Source organism: Coloeus monedula, assembly GCF_965178545.1.
Source record: "Coloeus monedula genome assembly, chromosome: 4".
Classification (NCBI taxonomy): domain Eukaryota; kingdom Metazoa; phylum Chordata; class Aves; order Passeriformes; family Corvidae; genus Coloeus; species Coloeus monedula.
Genome location: NC_138784.1, coordinates 24,345,963 through 24,367,003, shown reverse-complemented (window position 1 = coordinate 24,367,003; position 21,041 = coordinate 24,345,963). Strand labels below are relative to the sequence as shown.

The 21,041-nt window shown below is 40.8% G+C and overlaps 1 protein-coding gene across 1 annotated transcript; it reads left to right on the top strand.

Moving 5' to 3' along the window:
* Positions 1-3,006: 3,006 nt before the first annotated feature.
* PVALB (parvalbumin) lies at positions 3,007-11,017 on the top strand (the record flags this gene model as incomplete). Its single annotated transcript, XM_082279916.1, has 4 exons — positions 3,007-3,138; positions 5,078-5,210; positions 5,655-5,764; positions 10,989-11,017. The coding sequence occupies exons 1-4, from the start codon at positions 3,078-3,080 to the stop codon at positions 11,015-11,017; spliced, it is 333 nt and encodes a 110-aa protein (XP_082136042.1). The 5' UTR covers positions 3,007-3,077.
* Positions 11,018-21,041: the final 10,024 nt, after the last annotated feature.

Below are 21,041 nucleotides of genomic sequence, written 5' to 3'. Positions count from 1 at the left end.
TGGTTTGCTTTTGGCAAGGGTGGGCTGATTTCTATTTAATGTATTTGGTCTTTTACTTAGTAACAATATCATCATCCTGGCGCTGGTGCAAGGGGGAGTTGATCTACACAAAGGTTTTGGTGCAGACAACTTGGAAAAATCCACGGTGTGGATTTTGCAAATAGTTCAGGCAGGAAAATTGGCAGCATCTCAGAGATAAAGGAAAACGCGTCATTCATCTCGCAGGGATGATGAGAAAAAGACGAAGGGTCGAGTGAGAAACTGTCAATTCGTGAAACGCCTTTTTTACTATAATAACAGTTTTGACTACAGGTTGGTGGTTAAAAGCTTCTGGAATTTTGCTAGCTGTCCTTAAAGAGAGACACTTCTGACGCTGGAGCTGGGCCTCTGCCGCTCCTCCATGTCAGATCCCATCTGTCCGCTTCGCAAACCTGTGTGTCGCTGCTTTCACCTCTCTGGCTGTGGAGAGTACACACGGCCTCGGAGCTGGGGGAAATGTTATTTACGCTCTACAGATGGCTCCACCTGATCTGAAGCCTCATTTTTCTGACACCTCTCACTTTTCGCCTCCACAGCATGATTAGGCCGTAGAGGGCTGACAGATCCGATGACGGAGGGAAAGCGGGGCAGTTCGCGCATCGTTAGGGATGCGGAGGGAGCCGCCGGGTTCCCGTCCCCAGGACACAGACACAGAATGCGCCTCTGGCCGGTTGGCTTGGCATGAGGCTAGTTAACCTGATCGGCGTCTGCCAGCACAGCAGGCAACGCTGCGCATCGCCTCTGCCAGCCACCGGCTCGAGTTACCCCCGAGGGCAGCCTTCCAAATGTGTGCTCTGCCTTGTCAGCAGAGCGGGGTTAACGCCGAAACACGAGTCATGCGCCAGGAGAGCATCTTCACTGGCGGGTGGTCGGGTGCGTTCCTGTTTTAGGGACCTAAAAGGAAGCTCTGTGGCTCATCGAAGGGTTTGCAAAAGATTCGTGAGAAAGGGGAAAAACCTGCGAGGACTGAGGCCCAACTCCTCTTCAGACAGCACCCATGCTGCACGCAGGAAAGCAGGGAAAGCAGAGGGCCATGTAGCACTGGGGCGGCAGTGTCTGCATTGGGAGCAAAAAGAGATTCTCCTCTCTTCCCTCAGTTAAGAAAAAGTAAAGGGACATCAATTTCATAAGATATGGCACTTTGATCTCTGGCAAATAACTGCATATTGATGGGTCTGCATTTCCCCTATGTTTAAAAGGGACTAACAATAGGGTTCTAACCTGTGCTCTCCGAGCTGAACTCTGCTAACGCAAAAGACCCGAACAGCCGAGTACTGTCTTTATTGCACCCTTCCACCTCCCAGCTCCAAAACAACGGGGGCCGCTGAGCGAGAACGACCCATGCAGGAAGGTGCACAGAGCTCTTCTGTGGGGCTGCTGCTCATCTCGGTTCAGCATCCCAGCACTCAGCTCCTCTTTCCCTATAGAGCAGGGAAGGATGCATTCAGCCTAGGGAGAGGGACTTGGCTCCACCATCCATCTCCTTGTTTGTCCTTGGAGAAAACTAAGCATCTCTTGCATCTCAGGAAATACACGGAAAAGGGAGACCGGGGGGAAAGTTCCAACGAGAGAAAAATAACAGTCTCTCCCACAATGAAGAGATGACCTTTAGGAAAGAAAAGAAGAAATAAAAAAAAAGGGGGAGGACCCCAATGTCACCTCCTCCTCCGTCCTTCTGCATTCAGTGGCATGGTAATGCCTTACCCATTATAGCTGCACTTGGGCCGTGGGAAAAAAAAAAAAAAAAGGATGGGGCTCGTACTTTTAAAAGCACCAAGCAATTACTGACAGCACAACCCAAGGTTCTGCACCAGCCGCCCCCTTTCCGAGGCTGCTCTCCAGTGGCCCCATTCAGAGGAGAGGTGTGATTGTGGCAGCGGGACCGGGCCGTACCCGTCGATCGCGCCCGGGGATCTCGCTGCCACCGCTCTCTCCTCCCTCGTCTCTCCTGCGATGCCAATACTCCTGCAGAGATCTGCCCTACTACTGGGCTCTAACCTTGGCTACCTCAGCCTAATGGCTCCTGCCCAAACTCTGAGAGCAAGTTGGACCACTTGCCATATTTTATGTGAAAAATGGGCACAGATTCTTGGAGAAAATAACCCTAGAAAACATATTACAAATCCTAAATGCTTTTTTTTTTTTTGGTTTTTTTTTTTAGTTTTTTGGTTTGTTTTTTTTTTTTTTTTTTTTTGTAACACCATGGGAAGTGCCCGGTCCTGCCTGAGAAACCCACTACTGCACAGGAGCTCCTCACGAGCGTGTTGTCACCTCGCATCTCGTTTTGCCATACCCTGTCGTGGAAGATTCTGCAGCATATTGTGCATTACAAACGGGATCTGTAGGATTCGCAGGGATGTGATAATTAATTCAGTGAGGATGATGCTTAATATGGACTGGCCCGAAAGAAACAAGGTCTAAAAGGAATATGTGTGTGAAGAGGAGGGGGAAGGGAGAAGGAGGAGATGTTTAAAGTGGTTGAACAATAAGGCAAATGTTCAAAAGCTACATTGCATTTGCTTCCCGACCTCAAGAGCAGCTTGAAGCTTGGCATATGCTGCAGTTCCTTACTCATCACTGAATATAACTGGTAAAGCTCATCCTGACTTACTAAAGGAAAATGCTCTGCTCTGCACCACTAGTTTGTCCACTGCACCCGAGGACTTGACCTTGGCAAAACTCTTTCTCCAGCCGGTATCACAGCAGACTCTGGCACTGCTCCAGTAAGGCTTAGGCTCAGCCCCCCAGGGAATGCCCCCACCCACGTCCTGCCTCACCCCAGTCCCCACAAAAGCATCCCCGTGCCCCTCTCTTTAGCTGAACCCTCGCGTCTGTGGACCTACTGTGGTGCTCTGCAAACTGGAAGAGCGACAGCCCACGGCACTTATCCACGCAGAGCTATAGAGCTGGCACGAGGCCAGCCTTTCCCGGTGTGCCATCCCCACACAGCACTGCAGCTTTGGTCATATGAGCAGAAATGATGAGAAAAGCACTTTTTAATCTTTTCGCACTTGCTTCCCTGTTCAAACAGTTGCAGGATGGCTATGACTGACTTGCTCAGCGCTGAGGATATCAAGAAGGCTGTGGGAGCCTTTTCAGGTGAGTGCTTTTTTTCTTTTTTTTTTTCCTTCTCTCTTTCCTCCTTTCATCTCTCCAGGTTAGGATAGCTGTGCATTTATTTTAGCTATAGGAAGATTAGAGGAACTGGCTAGACAATATTTCTAATGAGGATGTGTTTTCAGATGTTCAATGAATGCCTCTGACAGGTTTATGAAGTACAAGGCTGCATCCTCAGCAAAGTTGTCCTGCACATTACAGAGGTGAAACATTTATTTTAAAGAAAAGCAAGCAGTAACTGCGGACAGACTTTGCTTCTACCGAGAGGATACTTTCAAAGGGAACAAACCCCTCGGCGAATCAAGCTGCATTTTATCTTGGTGTGGGATAGAAAAGTCAGCAGTGGATGTCGGCAGCTTCCCACTCTTCCCTGAAATTTAGTTTCAGATGTTACAAAACTGCTGTTTCCCGTTCCAAGAATATAAGAAACCGCTCTTGTACTTCCTCTGCAGAATCCCCGGGTGGGCTTTGCTTTTCGGGATGGACCGAAGGTAACAGTAGAGCAAGCGGGTGCACTGCTCGACTGCAGGGGCTCCCTGCATGTCGAATGGCTGCAGTGGTCCACACTTCCCTCTCAGACTCCCCGGGGTATCAGATGCTCCCTACCCCTCTCATTCATCGCGACCCCTAAAACTGACAGCAAACCCTCTTCGTGCTTGCAGAGATTCAGGTAGTTAAGGTTGCTCTCAAAGAAACGCCAGAAATCGTGCTCCGGGATGCACGTTATCCCCCCCTCCCCCAAACTACCTGGCTGACAGCACCGTCTCGGGAAGCCGCCTCTGCCTGTCCTGCTCTGTGAGATGACCTTCCCGAACAGACAGAAGCGCAAGACCCGCTGAGCCCGACTCAGCTCAGAAGCCGGAGAGTCAGAGGGAGCGACAAATTGCTCTGCTGGATCCAGCAGCTGTTTTACTCATTAGCTTCCATTGTTCTACGGCCATCTCCAAGTCCCGGAGCACATGCAATTAGCAGCAACTAATGACAGATCTCAGGCAGATCTCGAAAGATTGAGCCTCCTTAATTTTATGTAATGGGAAAATAGAATGCGGCGGGAATAAGAATGCATGGGGAAGAAAAAAAAAGTCCACCGCACGTTTTGGAGGTCACTGTGTGGTATTTCTAATCCACATCACAGTAGTTAAGCTGCCTGGGTGAGACAAAAGCGGGTGCGGTTAAAGGACAAGGGAGGTGGAGCAGGTAAACTCGGCTCCGATTTCAAGGGCTCTGGGTTGTTTGTTTTTTTCCTCCCCGGAGACAGCTCCTCGCAAGGTCTTGCAGGCAGCGCGCCGTGCAGCACTCTCTTGCAGTGTCTGAGCTCACACACCACGATTGCACATTCCTTCAGCGGTTGAAATGCAACACTGATTTCTAGTAAGTCTCCAGGAAAAGAAACAAACAGTGCTGTGACACACTTCTCGCCAATGCTTGAGCAACAGCATTTGGGGTTTTTTTTCCAGGGGTGGGAATGTCAAAAAGTGACAGCTATCTAATAGTCTGAGTCCGCTCTCAGATGCCTGTTCTAGTGTAAAACTTAGCAAAAAAAATCCCAAAGCAAAACAAAAACAACACACCAAACAGGTTTAAGGCACTGAAATGAGACCAAGTACAGTAGACCTCAGCTCCCAAAGCTCCCAAGTCTATCACAGACTTCTTGTATGACCTTGGGCAAGTTTCATCCTTCTGTAGCTCAGCTCTTCATCTGCAAAACGGAGACATTGCCCCTCTGCCCCTTTGTTTATTTCCATTAGCAACTGTGAAGAACGGACGATTTCACTGAGTACATCCAGCTCTTACCACAGCTTGGCTCGAGTGTTCCTCCCAGGTTAGGAGAAACAGCAGCATGGAAGAAAACCACGGGTATGTGTTGGTGTGTGTTTCAAGGAATTTTCTAAGAAGTTCTCTGGTTTTTCATCTCTTATAGCGGCTGAATCTTTTAACTACAAAAAGTTTTTCGAAATGGTAGGATTGAAAAAGAAGAGCCCAGAAGATGTGAAGAAGGTTTTCCATATTCTTGATAAAGATAAGAGCGGCTTCATTGAAGAAGAAGAATTGAAGTAAGTAAAATTACATCCTTTCTTAAATAACCGCGCCTTAAGAGTCTAATTTCCTATAGGTTGTTTTTACAAGACTCTAGGTAGTAACATACATCTCAAGCTCTTGACTAGTATTTGTGTGCTATGCCAGTTGTCTGCTGAGCCTATGATCTAAAGATTGTTGGAGATAGCTAGTTGTCACTTCGATTGCAGGATCCCTGAAACACATGAATGGTCAATACCTTACAGGTAGCTCTTCAATCAAATGCAGTTTCAGAGTAAAGTGCTTCTCCTGAATGTTAAAGAAGGTCAACAACAGAAGACACAACCCTAGATTCCAACTTGTGCCTCAAATCAGTGGTACAAATAAATATGAAGTATAATTGTTCTGCAGGAAAAAAAACCCACAAACCTAAAAACAAACGAACAAACAAACCTTCCTTTTTTTCTATGCCTCCTCCTTAGGTTTGTCCTGAAGGGCTTTACCCCAGAAGGAAGAGACCTATCAGACAAAGAAACGAAGGCTCTTCTGGCTGCTGGAGATAAGGATGGTGATGGTAAAATTGGCGCTGATGGTATGTAATTACAGGAGTAACTTTGACAGTAACAACCGAATATTACCCTTACACACAAGAACTGAGGAAACCTAGTAATCACTGGGAGCTGTGACCTTCTGAAGGGCACAATTTGTTTTTAATGAAACGCCGAGTCCTGCTCCATTTGCCATACCTTGCTTGAAGGCGTTAGAGGAAGAGGAGCCGAGTTGTGACACTAGAGGGGGCAGGAGCTCACAGAACCCGGCTGTGGGTCGGGCACTCCGCAGCGCAGGACTAAGTAGCCCCCGCCCCAAACTCCACTCCAGTTATTGTAATTTGTCTGTTGATATCAGTGGAGTGAGGATCAGGACGCTGCGAGTTCAGAAACCGAGGCCTGACTATAAAGCTTGGAAAGAATAAAAGCTGAGCCGCCAGCATTTCTGCTTGATGATGAATTAGCGGGAAAGTAGTGTGTGACTTAGCAAAGCACTGCTCTGAAAATTGAAAGCACACCCATTTTGCTACAGAATTTCTATACGATAAAAGTCTATCCAGCTTATACTAGTGTTTACAGGGTCTTCACACCTAAGAAAGCTTGTCACTCCCTTTTACTGAATATGAGAAATACAAGAAAAGAACAACTTTTCCTCTCACAGCATTGCTTAAAAAGCTTGTGCTGTTTTCTATTCCCCCTTAGGATGAATAAGCTTAGCCTACATACAAAATTTCTCCTTTTTCCTCTTTTTGAGAGGTGAGAGTGAATGAAACACACTGAAGGAGACAAGAAGAGATGCAATTCTAAACTAAAACTTTCCTCATTGCAGGAGATAAAAGTTTGTGGCCAGAGTACAAAATCACCTAGAGAGCAGACAATTGCTAGGGTTTTGCCATATCGATAAGCCAAAACATAAGTCGAAATTTAAAAAATACCTAAACCCCCTCACACCTCTCTGTGTTACCAAATCTCTGCAATTTGTAAAAAATGTTCTCTCAAAAAAAACCCCAAAAAACAAACAGGTCAATTAAAAGAGAAATAAAAAGCAAACAGTTAACTAGCACAGTCTCCCAGCTTAGAAGATGACACACAAAATCAGCCACCAGCATATCAGTCAGGTGATGCACACTGGCATATCAGTGACTATGGCCCTGTTCCTAGACCAAAGCCTCTTAATTTCTCCAATTATGACTATATTATGGTTGTGGGGAAGCTCCTGCTAAACTTCAGCAGTGCTGCTGAATCCAACGTGGGTGTCATTACTTGAAACTTCATATTCTTTAGTATATGGGTCTTCTTTATACACACTAAAATTAGTGACAGTAGTACTAAAATCACTGGGCAAGTTTTTCAAAAGAAAACTTAATTCAGATAAGTAAGCTTACAGCTGATCCACCAGCCTCACATCAGATAGATTTTCAGCTATTCCAGAAGGCTGCAAATCAAAATTAGTCTTAATCAGAATAAAAGAACAATATTGCATAATGATTTTGGCTTGTACAAGAAAATACAGCATTAACCTTTATACTTAAGACTACCATAACATTTTCCTTTGAGTTGAAACAATGCCTGAAACCCAGTACATCGTAATGAAACAATATGAAATGCCTCTTCTCCTTATCTCTTTCATCCGCAGCTTTTACTGTTCCCTAACTTTGAAATGGAATTACTCTGCATTTATACTTGATAATGAGAAGAGAATGATGTGCTTTTATCTTTTGATTCTTCTGACCATACCCCTACCATACAACACTACTGGTTTCTTTTCCATTTCTTAAATTTGACTCTAACAGCCAATTTTTACACCAGAAAGGCTTGAGATACATACGAAAGTTAACAGGTGGGACTGTGACCAAAGGATGAGGAGGACAGATACTTCCCAGTTTTTCCTTTGGTCCATAAATCCAATTCAAGAATGTAATTGCATATGTAAATGAAATGTAAAGTCACTAATGTACATCACATTCATATGCAGTAATGCAATGCTGTATTTCTGTTGCAAACCATTTTTGTTTCCCTGCAGCTGAATTGTCAGGCATCATTTTTACCCCTTGTTTCAAACATCAGCTTCCTAAATCACTAAAGATCGCAAACAAGAAGCCTTTCACAAGGGTTAATGTTAATTCTCCTGATGGCCCTTGAATGCTGTCCCTCAGGAGGCCACAGCAGTTATAAGAACTGCTCTTTAGGGATTTTTAACACCATAGAGACAACTTTCTCAGATGTATCATCACAAACATTAATCCCAACCTAATCAGCTGCCTTCTAGCTGGGATCTCACACTAAAAATTTTCTTAGGTCTCTTGCTTTAAACCTTTTCTCATTCCCACAAGACCATTCAGGTCTCAAATAGTTTCAGCAGTTTACCTCTTGTCTGATCACAATTTGTAATTTGTGGCCGAAGGACCAGTTTCAAAGAGCTGAAAACTTGCAGCCAGTTCCTGTAAGGCATGATCATCTACTGTTCAGTGTCAAATCCCCTTCATATTCCACCAATGCAGTCAGAAGATGATGAATCTGAAAAATATTGCAGGTCAAGACCAGGTTGTGCTAATTACACAAGCAACCTTAGCTTTCAGATCAGGCTGAAAAATGATGCTGAAGCAGCTCTGCCAGCTTCAGGAAAATATTTACAAGAAAGAGGAGAAAAAAAAGTCAAAATGTTGTTTAAAGTCTATTTTGTGTATTGGCATTGGACATGCACGTCATGTCTTTTAGTTTCTTGATATTAATGGACTTGAGAAAGTACATAGAGAACTTTCGAAGATCATGCACTGTAGGCAGCACAAATCCAAATTTTTATCCCTGTAAATCAGAATGTTGTTAAAATCTGACATTAAGAATGCAAAATTACAACTGTTAAGTCATGACCTTACCAGGTGAAAGCCATAACAAAAAACCAAAATCATTTGGAAGTCCTTCTGTTCTTGTCCTGCTTTGTGCTCTTTTATCCTCTAAAATAAATTAGTGTAAGTCATTACTTATGAAGTTTCCTAAACAGATTTGCTGTTGTAAAGAAAATGTAAAAAACAATCTGATGAGAGAAGTCATGAGCCTACAACATGTCTTCTGTAATCATGTCTGTCATTTCGGTAAAATCCTAGAGGGCATGATTAGGCTGGTATACAGTACTAAACTGTACTGAACACAGTGAAACAATCTTCTCCTTTTAAGTCAGAGCTTTGACACAAAACAGCTAGTAAATTACTTTGCATGACAAAATGGTCTAAATCCTTGCCATTTAAAGCTACTACTTGTGCAAAAGAAAGATATAACTTAATTTTGTTTGGAAGGATAACTACAACTGGAAACAAGGATGAAGTAAATCACAAGGATTCCCTTGCTAACAGGCCAGTCAGAGACAATAACCATTTACCAGGGACCAATATACCGTGTCTTATCTCAGAAGTTTTGCATATGTGAATACACTTTGTAACAATGCTTCTACAAGCCACCTGGGGTTGGACTAACCTTCATACAAAAACGAGTAGTGAACTAATTTACAAGATTATTCAACTAGAACATCTTCTAAATATTTAAAATACATTGAAAATCCTGGGAAAAGTTAAATTGTTACAATTACTCAAGAAGGAGTATTTTATGGTTTGCTGGCTGTCAGAAAGTACAGTGAAATAGATTGCTATTAAGGGATAATAGCACTATCAAAATGTATTATAGAAAATGTTTGGCTGCAAGTCTGAATAACCTTTTCCAAACATGTTCTGTAGATACAAATTATTATAAAAGGATTTATCTGTAATAAGTATGACAACTTGTTTTAACAGTATATGCGGAGTTAGTTTTCCCTTTTGGAAAGGTTTCATCCATTGCAGTTCATGTTTCTCTCTGCAGGATTTATTCACAGAGATTTAATAATCATAGCCTTTCTCCTGCCCAGAATAGTTAGGGTTTTTATCACAAGCACTTTATGTTATCTCTTAAATGCAGTTTGCAACACTTTCAATCTATGTACCCACCAGGTACAGGATTTATACATGTTTTGTGTTAAGCAACCCGCATCACTAATCCTAATTTGGATGTACATCTTTCAAAACGATGGAGAAATTTGGAATTAATTTAAACCCTCTGACATTTTTATTTCTCAGTCTGGTTTGTCTGCATTTGGCAACGTGTTTTTTGGATACGTCATCAAAAGTGCTATCTGTTTGCACACAACAACCAATTAAGATCTCACTTGTTTAGAGTTTAGCGTTTTTCAACTGAACTCTAGAATATTCTTTAAAATGCCTAATTTTCATCTTCTATCATTTTAAGTTGCCAGACTTTACTCTTCATTACTCCAAACTTCAGTAATTTTTTCTTGAGCCTTTACAGACGACTGCCTCCCCTATTTGTCATTTTCCTCTCAGCTGATTATGTTAAACCCATAAACCACTCTCTCTGCATACCTTCTAATCCCTTTATCGTCTTTGTTGCCCTTCTTGGGATTCCCTCCAGTCTGTCATTTTCAGTGCTCTGAAGCACATACAACTGTGCAAGGTATTCTCATGTGTAACTCTTCCAAGGTTAGATGCAGTTAGGAATTATAACCAGGCAGCTATTCACCAGGATACAAATGTGCCTTTTCCATGCCTTATCTCCTAGCTGAAAGGCATTATATGTACTAAAGCATAAAATAACCCCAAACTGCAGATAGATACATTTATGTAAATATTATGGATGTAACACTAATAAAAGCCACAGGGTAAACTCCCGGCCCTCTGATACCACAGGAATTTTTCTCATTCTTACAACATGGTCAAAATTGCTACATAGCTTGGTATCCGGCTTCTGTTTTTGTAATCTGTCGTTTTCACTCAATTTACAGTTACAAAATTGAGTTTAAATGCAATATAATTATAATACAGGACACAAATACTTTGAAAGACTCATTAATGATTCTCTTTGCCAAACTCTGATATAAAAGAAATTTATCTCACTGCAAGATTAAATTTCTAGTTCTTGCCTTCATCCTATTGAGATTTACAAAGAAATAACCGAGAACTAATCAAGTTCTTCAGATGAATAGTGGTGGAAGTCTTACTGTCTGGCATGTATATAGCATTTCTCCCTTACTCTCAAAACATCCTTTCATTTCATGGTAAGATTTCCCAAATCATACTTTCCCTTTAATTAACTTGGATTTCTTTGCTCTTCTGTTATTGTGATGTTTCTGCTACACCAGTGACTGTATTCATTTTAATATGCTTCCTCCTTCTTTAAATTTTGGTATTTTAAACATTTTTTCGAATTCTTTCCCTTCTCCAGAATTTGCAACTATGGTGGCTGAATCATAAAGGCTTTGACCAATGCAAACCCTTCACCCATCCTTCACTGCCCAATTCCAACCACCTGCTGACTGCTTTGGCTCCTGTTCTATTTATTTATGTTATTTTATACTCCAGCTCTGTTCTCTGCAATCCTGCAACTCTGTAATTGTGCTGAAAGACACTGTTAAAATAATAAAGGTCACATCAATCTGGGCTTTCTTCTCTCTCACTACAACTTGTTTCTTGTTTCATGTAGGCTTGGCACACACTGAGAGAAAATGTTACGGGTTTTTTTGCTGACATCGCTGCTGCTTTATCCCTAGCTAGGGTAAAGTAGGAAGAAATTTTAAAAATTATTTGGGATAAAACATGCATATAATGAGTCATTCAGTTCAAGTTCTGAACAGTGGCAAAACTGACTGCATTATTTTTAAGCCATCCCTGCTAAATGGATGCATACTCATAGTCCAGAAAATCTCTAGTGATGGAAAATCTCTAGTGATGGCAATTACCCAACTTCATTTGGCAGTTTGTTCTTTCAACTTAATCAGTGTTATAGCTAAAAAGTATTTCCTAATATTTAATCTACATCTCCTCTGCTGCATTTTGGTGATCAGTAAATTGATCCTTGTCTGTATCATTTTTAAAATTTGCCCGGTGCAGGGGGATTTTTGGATAAAAGGTTTGACAGGAATATCAGTTGGTGCCAATCATACATGAAGATAACTTCATAAACTATTAAAAAGCAGTCACTTCTGAGACACAGGGTATATTTACTAGCAATGTTACACAACTATCTAGGACAGGAAGAATGGAATACTCACAAGAAAGGAATTTCAGGAAAGAGAACACCAAGATTCAGGTGTGACACTGCAGCTGATAATCCCAGCATTAAAACAGTAAATTAAAAAATCCCATCAGAAAGAATTTATTTTAAAACTTTACCAGAGAAGTGAATATCTTCTTTGGAGTTACATATAGGAAAGTGGCATTTATGCTAAGGAAATTATTAGCCAATCGTAAGCCAATGACAGATCTCAATACTTATTCCCCAAATCCTGTTCAGTAACTTTGGCACCAAGTTTATGCTTTTTACCTGTGTTGTTGGGGATGTTTTGCTTTTAAAGCAAAGATTAAAGCGGGGGGGGGGGGGAGGGAGAAATCCTTTCAGGCAACTTCTCCCCCACATCTTGACAGAGCATCGATTATTACTGCAGTAAAAAGGAAGGATATTTTCCACTTCTGTATTCCAAACTATTCCCTGCGGCAATAATACCTTATTCAATGTAGATTTATTATCACAAATTTAGTAGAGACAAAAAGATACGGCTGAACCCCTGTCATCATCCCCCTGTACAGAACACGGTCCTCTGCCACAGCCATTACCCAGTGCTACTCGGGAAGCCAATAACGATTCCCTTAAGCCATTCTAGACCCTCACTCTGTAGGAAATCGCAAGGAAGACTTTTTGCTGAAGATGCTGTGCGTTCAAAAGAAATCCTTTGGTTTTGCACACTGTATATACGGTTCTGAAGGATGTATTGATTTTTAAGTATTCGAAATAAAGCAAATGAAAACGGATTGCAGCAGAGCGAGTTTATTTCCTGCTTTTTCTCGGCAGCTGCTGACCTCGCGTGGCGATAAAGCGTCATTACAGGAGCTTTATCACAGGGCTACCGAAAGGCATCCGGAACCCGCTACTGCAGCAGTGAGAATGAAGCTCCAGGGAATTCCACAACCGACATAAAAGTCGCTACATAAATAAAGCCCTTTATAGTCCCTTTCTATTCTCTGAAGCTGCAAGGATTTGTATTTTAATGCTTCACTGGATGGCACGAAAGCTAAAATTTTAGCCTGGGCTTTACAAACAAGCAAAAAAAAAAAAAAAAAAAAAAAACCAAAACCAAAAACACCAGTAGAACAAATACCAAATAAATAAAGCCACTAATGAGTCTAAAAAATATATTTCTAGCAGATTACGTGAAATAAATCAAGTTACAGCAACATCAATGGGGATGTTTCTCTAGCATAGAAGTCTGAATACCCCAGTGATCCCTGTCTCAGTGTTTCTTCATGTAACCTCAATCACTCTGGAACAGGCAACACTGAGTGCCTAATTTGGCCTGAAAATTTTCAGCCATAAAATAATGGAGAAGGTGAAAAGAAATATCCTTTATTTTCAAACTGAAAAAGCCACAATGGGTAGAGAGACCTTCAAAATACCATCTTAACTTTTCATGCTGACCGTACAAGATATTCCAAACACACATTTGGTCAGTTTATTCAAATATGCAACTGGTCCTGTATTCTCAGGTCCTGTATTCTGAGATCTTATACCCAGAATTCTCAAAAGCTCTATTTAAACACACCCAAGCGCATTTTAAAAGTTGCAATTTCAATATGCATCTATCACCAAAGAAAAATAATTCAAATAGAAGGGTAATATAAGTAAATCTCTGCCCAGAGACAAAATGACTGTTTTATCAATTGCCATCAAACTATTACTTTCTTTTCACTGCTGGATCTTCAATATTTCTCTTAGACTCTTACTTTTCCCACTCAAATTTCTCCCAAATTTTCAACTGTTTCCTTTCAAATCTACAAAAATTTTCATAATTTTCCTGTTAGTTGGATGTTATCTAGACATGGCTCAAAATACAGCAAACAAATGCAAAATTTAAAGTTACAACAAAATATAAGACAAAACATTTTATATACAAAATATTGAATTATTCATTCTCATATTGCTCTTGCTTTAATGTCTTTGAGACTGTCACAGAAACTACAGTAAAGCCTGAAGAAAGCAGAATTTGCTACAAAATTTAATCAGGCTTTCTGCACAGTGTGGATTATAGTATGCTAGACAAATACAAAAAATCCACATTACCCTGCAATTTACTATTTCATGAAGAAAGATGTTTTAATTTTCAGATGCATAAGCAAAGGAGCAAAATTACATTTCTCTAAGAAACATTTACCTTAATTTTCTTAATTGCAATCTTATATCTTCTTTGCCCTGAACAGTAAGTGTTCCATAATTTTCTTCCCTGTTGTAATACAGTAGAAGTTATGAAAGAAAAAAAAATACTTCAGCCATCATGTTAAAGACAAATTTTAAAATAATCAGTACATATCCTTTACTTAGATTCATATCCAGTGGTTTGTAATGAGACACAATTGAATGACACATTAAAAAAATAGACACTACTTGTTCATACTGGTATTGTGTACTGCTAGAGAAGAAATTGCTTGCTCTGAGCTACAACTCAAGAGGAAGAAGAGCCAAATCCTCAAGTCATAGCTAAACCATCACTGCCTGACAAATGACATTAGCATTTAACAGAAAGAGTTTGTATTAGCAGACTGTCACCAACTCTTAAGATTTCTCCAATCACCATTTACCATTACTAAATCCTTAACCAACAAATGCATAATTGTTTATGCATTAAGGGTCCTGCCAAGCTCTTAATGGAGTTTCATGGATCAGCAATTTTCCACATGTCTTATTTTGGGAATCAATGGACTGGAGGCCACAACACCTGTTCACTTTGCAGAAGCTGAACTAGGATTTATATTTACAGTCTATCCACCAGTCCCAAGCTCAACACTGCCTAATGTCCTGCGATTGCTTCGACATTTCCTTTACTTTATCAATGCAAAGGTTGCTCATTGCTTCTTTTGCCTTTTTTAACTGAACTAAATATTTTATAAGACTGGCAATGCAGTTCATGTTTCCCTTTCCTGCAACACACACACAGTTTTAGCAGAGCCTCTGTGCCATATAATCTAAACATTAATAACATTATGTTCAAAACAGAGTTAATATTGTTATGGAATGACAAAGTGCATCACTGCACAATATTTGCAACAAGTTTTGCCTTAACAAAACAACATCTAAAATTATGCCTAAAGGTTCATTGAAGTAAAAAGTTAGCCCACAAAATTTTTATTAATGAGCATAATGCACAAAGTAACTTCATTTGACTCTAAAATCCTAGATTGAGATTTAAATGGCTGGCAGATAGAGAAGCCATTCTTTTATTTATAAAGCAACTTCAAATGAAAGAGAAATTATAAGGCATGCCCTACCGCACCAAAATCCAGCTGTGGTTAAATTACATGCTGACATTCTTGTTCTAACCCTACTCAGGAGCCATGGGTTCAACATAGAGAGAAGAGCACAGGCTTTAGTACAGGCTGGTGATTAAATACCTCCTCTAAGTCCTGGACTCTCTTTGCTAACGTGGGCTTGAACCTGAGCTCCTGCTTCTTCATTTTGAACAAGCATTTTAGCTGATTCCCTTTTCCAAAGAGACACGCCCTTTAGAAATCCCAACACTCTCTAGGGCTCAGACATTTCAAACAACATTTCTCCTAAGCACAAGAAAGTGAAGCCAATGTGTCGAAACAGGGTTAGCTGTCTGCATGACAGATCAATCACCAAAACTTTCCCAGACTGTAGGATCTCTTAATGTGGGATAATTATTTCGCAAGTGAGGAAGCACATTTCTGGTTAGTGCTGTTCTGGTCAATAAAGTAGCAAAGCTTAACAAAGGTTGATGCACCCTTAAAGACAGAAGTTAATATAAATACGAATACTAGAGTTCCTTCTCCAGAAAAATAGAAGGAACTGCATGAGCTACAACAATAAATGGATCAGATGATCCAAATATAAATACTGAAAGGCCTATGGACCTAACAGGAAGGCCTAAGCTAATAAGCCTATGGAACACGCAGCTAGAAAGAAGTTTCCTTCCTAAATCTATTCTGTCTCCCACCCAGGAAAATCTAAGTGAAAGGATCCTGTCAGTGCCTGAATCAGCTTGTTCAACTCTTATTGCAACAACAGTTTTTAACTCCAGAAGATGCTTTGTGAGGTTTATGTACAGAAATGCAGTTGGTTTCAGTGGTGTTACAGTAGCACAATACTGGCTTTAACTTAGGCCTTCAGAGGGTACAACACAGTAACTCTCTATTAACATGCATTTAGATCAGGTATTAGGAAGAAATTCTTTACTGAAACAGGTTGCCCAGAGAAGCCGTGGATGCTCCATCCCTGGAAGTGTTCAAGGCCAGGTTGGATGGGGTTGAAGCAACCTGGTCTAATGGAAGGTATCCCTGTACGTGGCATTGGGGCTGGAATGGGATGATCTTTAAGGTCCCTCATAGCACAAACCATTCTGTGACTCCAGACAGGCCACGAGGGGTGCAGGATCAGAGGTCAAAGGCTTAACCATTGATTACTGGAGGAAAGGTCCATGGGTTGCTGAAAACCCAAGTGGTTCAGACATTTTCAGGTTTTGGAAACATTGTCTGGAAGGATTTTTTTAATTATAACATTTTAATTGTTAACAAATTCTACTCCCTGTGTATTCACAACGCAATGCAGCTTAAAAAAAGTATCACTAGAAAGATACTAAAATATATAAGTAATAGCAAATTACCTCACAGTTATTACTGCTTTATAAAGAGGAAAAAAAATTATGAGGCTGTGCTAATTTTATGCTTCGTTCTGCAGATGAATGAAGATTTTCTGTCTTAAAAACATTTGCATTCCTCTCCTTTAAAGCAATTTTCAATTTTGCTGGATACAGCACAATTGCATCTACTCTTTCAGCTGCAATGGGTTGTTGAAATTGAGCTATTGCCCAGCACCTGCTCTTAGTCAGACAGCTGAAATCAGAGGTTAGGGGAAAAAATAAAGATTTTTTGTCATTGTAATGCAAGTCTCCTTTTAGCTTTGCTGCAGTCAGTGTTCAATTATGTTCTGTAACAACCTCCATTACTAGAGCCAGTGTTTTTCTGTTCTCTCTGCATATATTAACTTCCTTGTTCACACGTGAGAGCCTTCTTAGCAAAGCAGAGTCTTAGGAGACATTGCCCACAGCTTTCATGAGTCTCTATCTTTTTTAGGCTGTTGAGAATCCCAGTGTTCAAATGTATCTTCATTTTGAATGCTTGAAAGGTAACTGATACAACAGAACTTAAATTATCTCCCACTGAAGGTCTGATAGGTCAAAATTAACCTGAAATTCCATCTAGTCTGTTGAATACAAAGCATAGAACAAGTAACAATGAAGGGCTCCCACGTAATTTTTTATCCTATTTTTACAAGCTCTGAATCCTTCTGCTTCAGAATTTTTATCAGTTCATTGTGTAGCCCAGAAGTTTAAGGCTTCATCAGAAGCAGGAATCAAGACCCTACATCTGTAGGAAGAAAGCCACAAAGATTTTGACCAGTGAGGCTCAGTCACAAATGGGAAGGAAGTAGCTGGTGTGAGCAGCTACTGGGAAGGCAGGAGCAGGAGCCTTGCTTCTGCAGATGGAGGTAAATGGACAGAGAGCTCTGGGACAGAGGTCAGAGGGTGAACAACACTGAAGCTCAGGGTCTGAGGAAAAGGAAATCCAGAGCAGGAAGCACTGGGATGATCAGAGTGAGGATTTGAAAAGCTTGGAGCAGAAGATAATTTATTATAATACAAATCCATTATAATAAATTGACCTTGAAAAGAAAGGACATAATTAAGGTGAAAAAGGTGGTGCCCAAAAATTTAGCCTGTTAGAAAAGGGAAGAGAATAGAAACCAGAGTGTTACAAACTTTTGAAAATTTAATTAGGAGTCTCAAATATTTCTCTTCTCCTTCCTCCATTAAACCTCCAAATCCTGGAGTCATATGGTTGAATCTTAGTTTTCAGCAAAGGGACAAAAATTCTAGCTGTCATGTCTGCAGAGAAAACCTTGAACATTCAAAGCCTAAAAAACCACACAGGATATAAACCCAAACATAAATTTCCAGTTTTTAATAAATCTCATTATTTGAATATAATCTGTCTTGCAGTTTTTAACATAAGATACAGCATTAGTGAAAGCCTAGCATCTGCCTTCTAAGCAGACAGCAGCTAGAGATCCAAAAAAAGATCCCCAGCTGCTATCATAGTCATCATCAGCACATAATGACTGGCATGCTGGAATTCTGGGTAGCTCATTTAAAGCTGTCACATATTCATGTATTCTCGGTTTGGCAGGTTAACCCCTTCTCCGGGATGCAGGAGCACTCTCGGTGCTCCCTCCCCAGCATCTGGTCCCCCTGTGCACAGCTCTGTGCAGGAGAGCACAACCAATAATGGCGCTCGCAGCTCAGGAGGGCTCAGGCCACACACAAGGCCACAGCAAGCCCTCAGGCTGTCACAGACACTCAGCCGCGGAGAGATCCAGACAACTTTCTGTTGTGTGATGTTCCAGTTCCCTGATCAACAATCCACTATCTACTGCTTTGGGGAGTATTATTAAAAATTAAATCAAGATTTCAGGGTTTCTTCCTGGCCCTTTTTTAAGCTTCCATGCGCACAAACAAGAAAAAAAAGATTTGAGCTGGAATTTTTCCAGACACATGCAGAATAATTACTCTCCGGAAATTCTCTTTATCTTCATCCTTGTGGATTTGAATGCATTCTTGAGAAATCTTTCCCTTCTTTCATATTCATCAAAAGCTAGGACATAACAGTTACGATTAGCATACTCAAACCAAGTTTACATCTTGTAGAGGTACCTACCCTACATTTAGTAATTTCCCACTTTCCATTGATGCCACGACTGCCATCCATATCTAACTTCCACTCTCCCAACGGTGTAGATCAGAAACAAATGGCAGATATGCCAGATCAGTCAGAAGGGCTGTTGTAACTGCCAACAAATCCTTTGGCTGATTCAACCATTTTATAATCATCTTACATTTCAATGCACCGACTCTCAGCCAAAAAGCCTTCAGATCTCTGTCTCAGCCCCTACCACAAAAGAGCAAAATCTGAAGACCTGAACTATAATGGTGTTATCAACAGAGCTAGAGAAAGCATCCAAATTCTCACTTCTGTGCTAATAGCCCCACTCTGAAGAGAAATAAAAGCCAGTTTTGGGGGATGCCAAATGAAGTAGCCCTCAAAATAGATGGAGTATCTATTTATTCCACTGCTTGGGGGAAGTGTAAAGAATGGAAATCTACAATAAAATTTACACATCCTTTCTTGCAGTTTTCACAGCTCTCCAGACATACCAGTAAACATTCATAGTCAATCCTATAAGAATCCATACAGATTTTAAAAGCCACAAGAACTCTGAATATTCATTCACAAGATACTCCTGATGCCATTTTGTCACACTGTTTCCTTTTAGCAACATAAGATTTTAAAAAAGAACTGATTAAATACTTTGTATTTAAGAGATTTCTTGCAGAAAGACCTACTAATTCCCTTTCCTCAACATTAATGCCCTCCTGAGAAGCACTGCTTACTCCAAAGAAAGCTACAGTTCTTCCTCAGTAGCTTTTATCAGGCAGCATGTCCAAGTTACAGGTTGTAACCTGCTCATGCTGAACATATCTGATCATATCCAGAATGTTTGAATCAATAGATGAACAACTATGAAAACAAGTCCTAGGAATATTAGTGCATCCTGCCTCAGAAAAAAATCACTTTTTAACAGGTATGCTCTGCGAAGAAGATAATGAACTGACCTATGCAGTGCCCAGCAGAATCTGGAACACCAACCATACCTCAGTCTAAAAGACTGCATGACCTCACTTTAATCCTCAATGTAAAGCCTTACCTTGTGTATCTGAGATTCCTTGCCGCTCCTGCTGGAGCTGCAGTTCCACCATCGCTGCCTTCTGCAGCCGGATGAAATGCGAGCTACACATGACACGTGCAGTTTGACTGCTGGTTTGTGACCACTGCCTAAAGGAAAGGGACTCCAAATTTCAGGGTCTTGTGGCTGTCAGGGAAACCTATCCTGCTCACATGAGAGAAGGGGCACTCAAAATAATCTTGTTTCATTTGAGGGGAAAATTAAATGTGTGAATGAAAAGAGTGTTCTATTCCTCCTCAGCTGCTAAATAGAGAATTTAACCTAATAAACACTTCTATAGGGTAAGGGCATCACCCTCTGTTGTTGGGGTATTTTTTTTGTTTCAATCCACAGGATTCCTCTTCCCCTCTTTCTCACATATTCGAGATGAGAGAAGCTTCAGTGAGCACAGCTACTGGCATTCCAATTTATTCAGCAGCAACCCCTGTGGACTGCCAACAGCAGACTGCGATTCTGTTTGGATTACAAGGTGCAGATAAGTAATTCCATCCTTAATCTATCACTGTCAATGCTGGCAGGGGAACAACTTATACCTATGAGAAGTCAGGCAGAGGAAAAGATAGATTGGGTAAAAAAAAAATAGTGTGGGATAAAAGGACAGAAGAAATAGAGAGGATACAAGTCCATTAAGAGTTCTGTGCACACATGCATGCAGAGGTAGGAAATGAGGGAATGGGATAAAGAAACAGAGTGCTAATAGGAAAGCAGCAAGCAGAAAGGAGATATCCAGATTCCAAGCAGAATTTTTCAATAGCAATGAAAATCTCACTTCCAACATAATCTATGCCTTCTGTTCCAGAGATCCCAGAGTAAAATGCTAGGGGATGCTTGCGACCTCAGTAAATGCTGATGGATACCACCACACTGCAGCCACAATCAATAAACCTCAAGTACATCATAATGGAGCCTCAAAGCCTTTTCATGTAGACCTGTCAGTAAACTGGGGCAATACTACAAATGGACAACAAAGGATAATGCAAAGATTGCAAAAATGGAACAACACAGAGACAAGTGAATTTCTTGGAGGATGGAGTGGAAGGCAGAAAAGATGAAAGAGGAAGTAAGCTATTTAGACATAAATGATGGAGAACATCAATAGCCCACATCTGTTTTATGTGATGGAGGATTTGGGGATGGAAAAAAGGGAAAGTAATAATGAGACCAGGGATTAATTTTTCTTTTCCTTTTTAAAGGAACAACCAGTAGTGACTCCATCACTGTATTTTACTACAGTCATCATCTCCAATTAAAGTCGGCCCACTCAGGCTAGTGAAGTCCCTTTCATGTTTTTATCAGAGAAACAATGTTATTTTATGTGCATATGGAAGACTCCTTTGATTTAGCTACAGGTTCTCTTTATTTTTATGTTATTTGCTTCCCTGGCTAGGTGTCTGGCAGATATGTCACAAA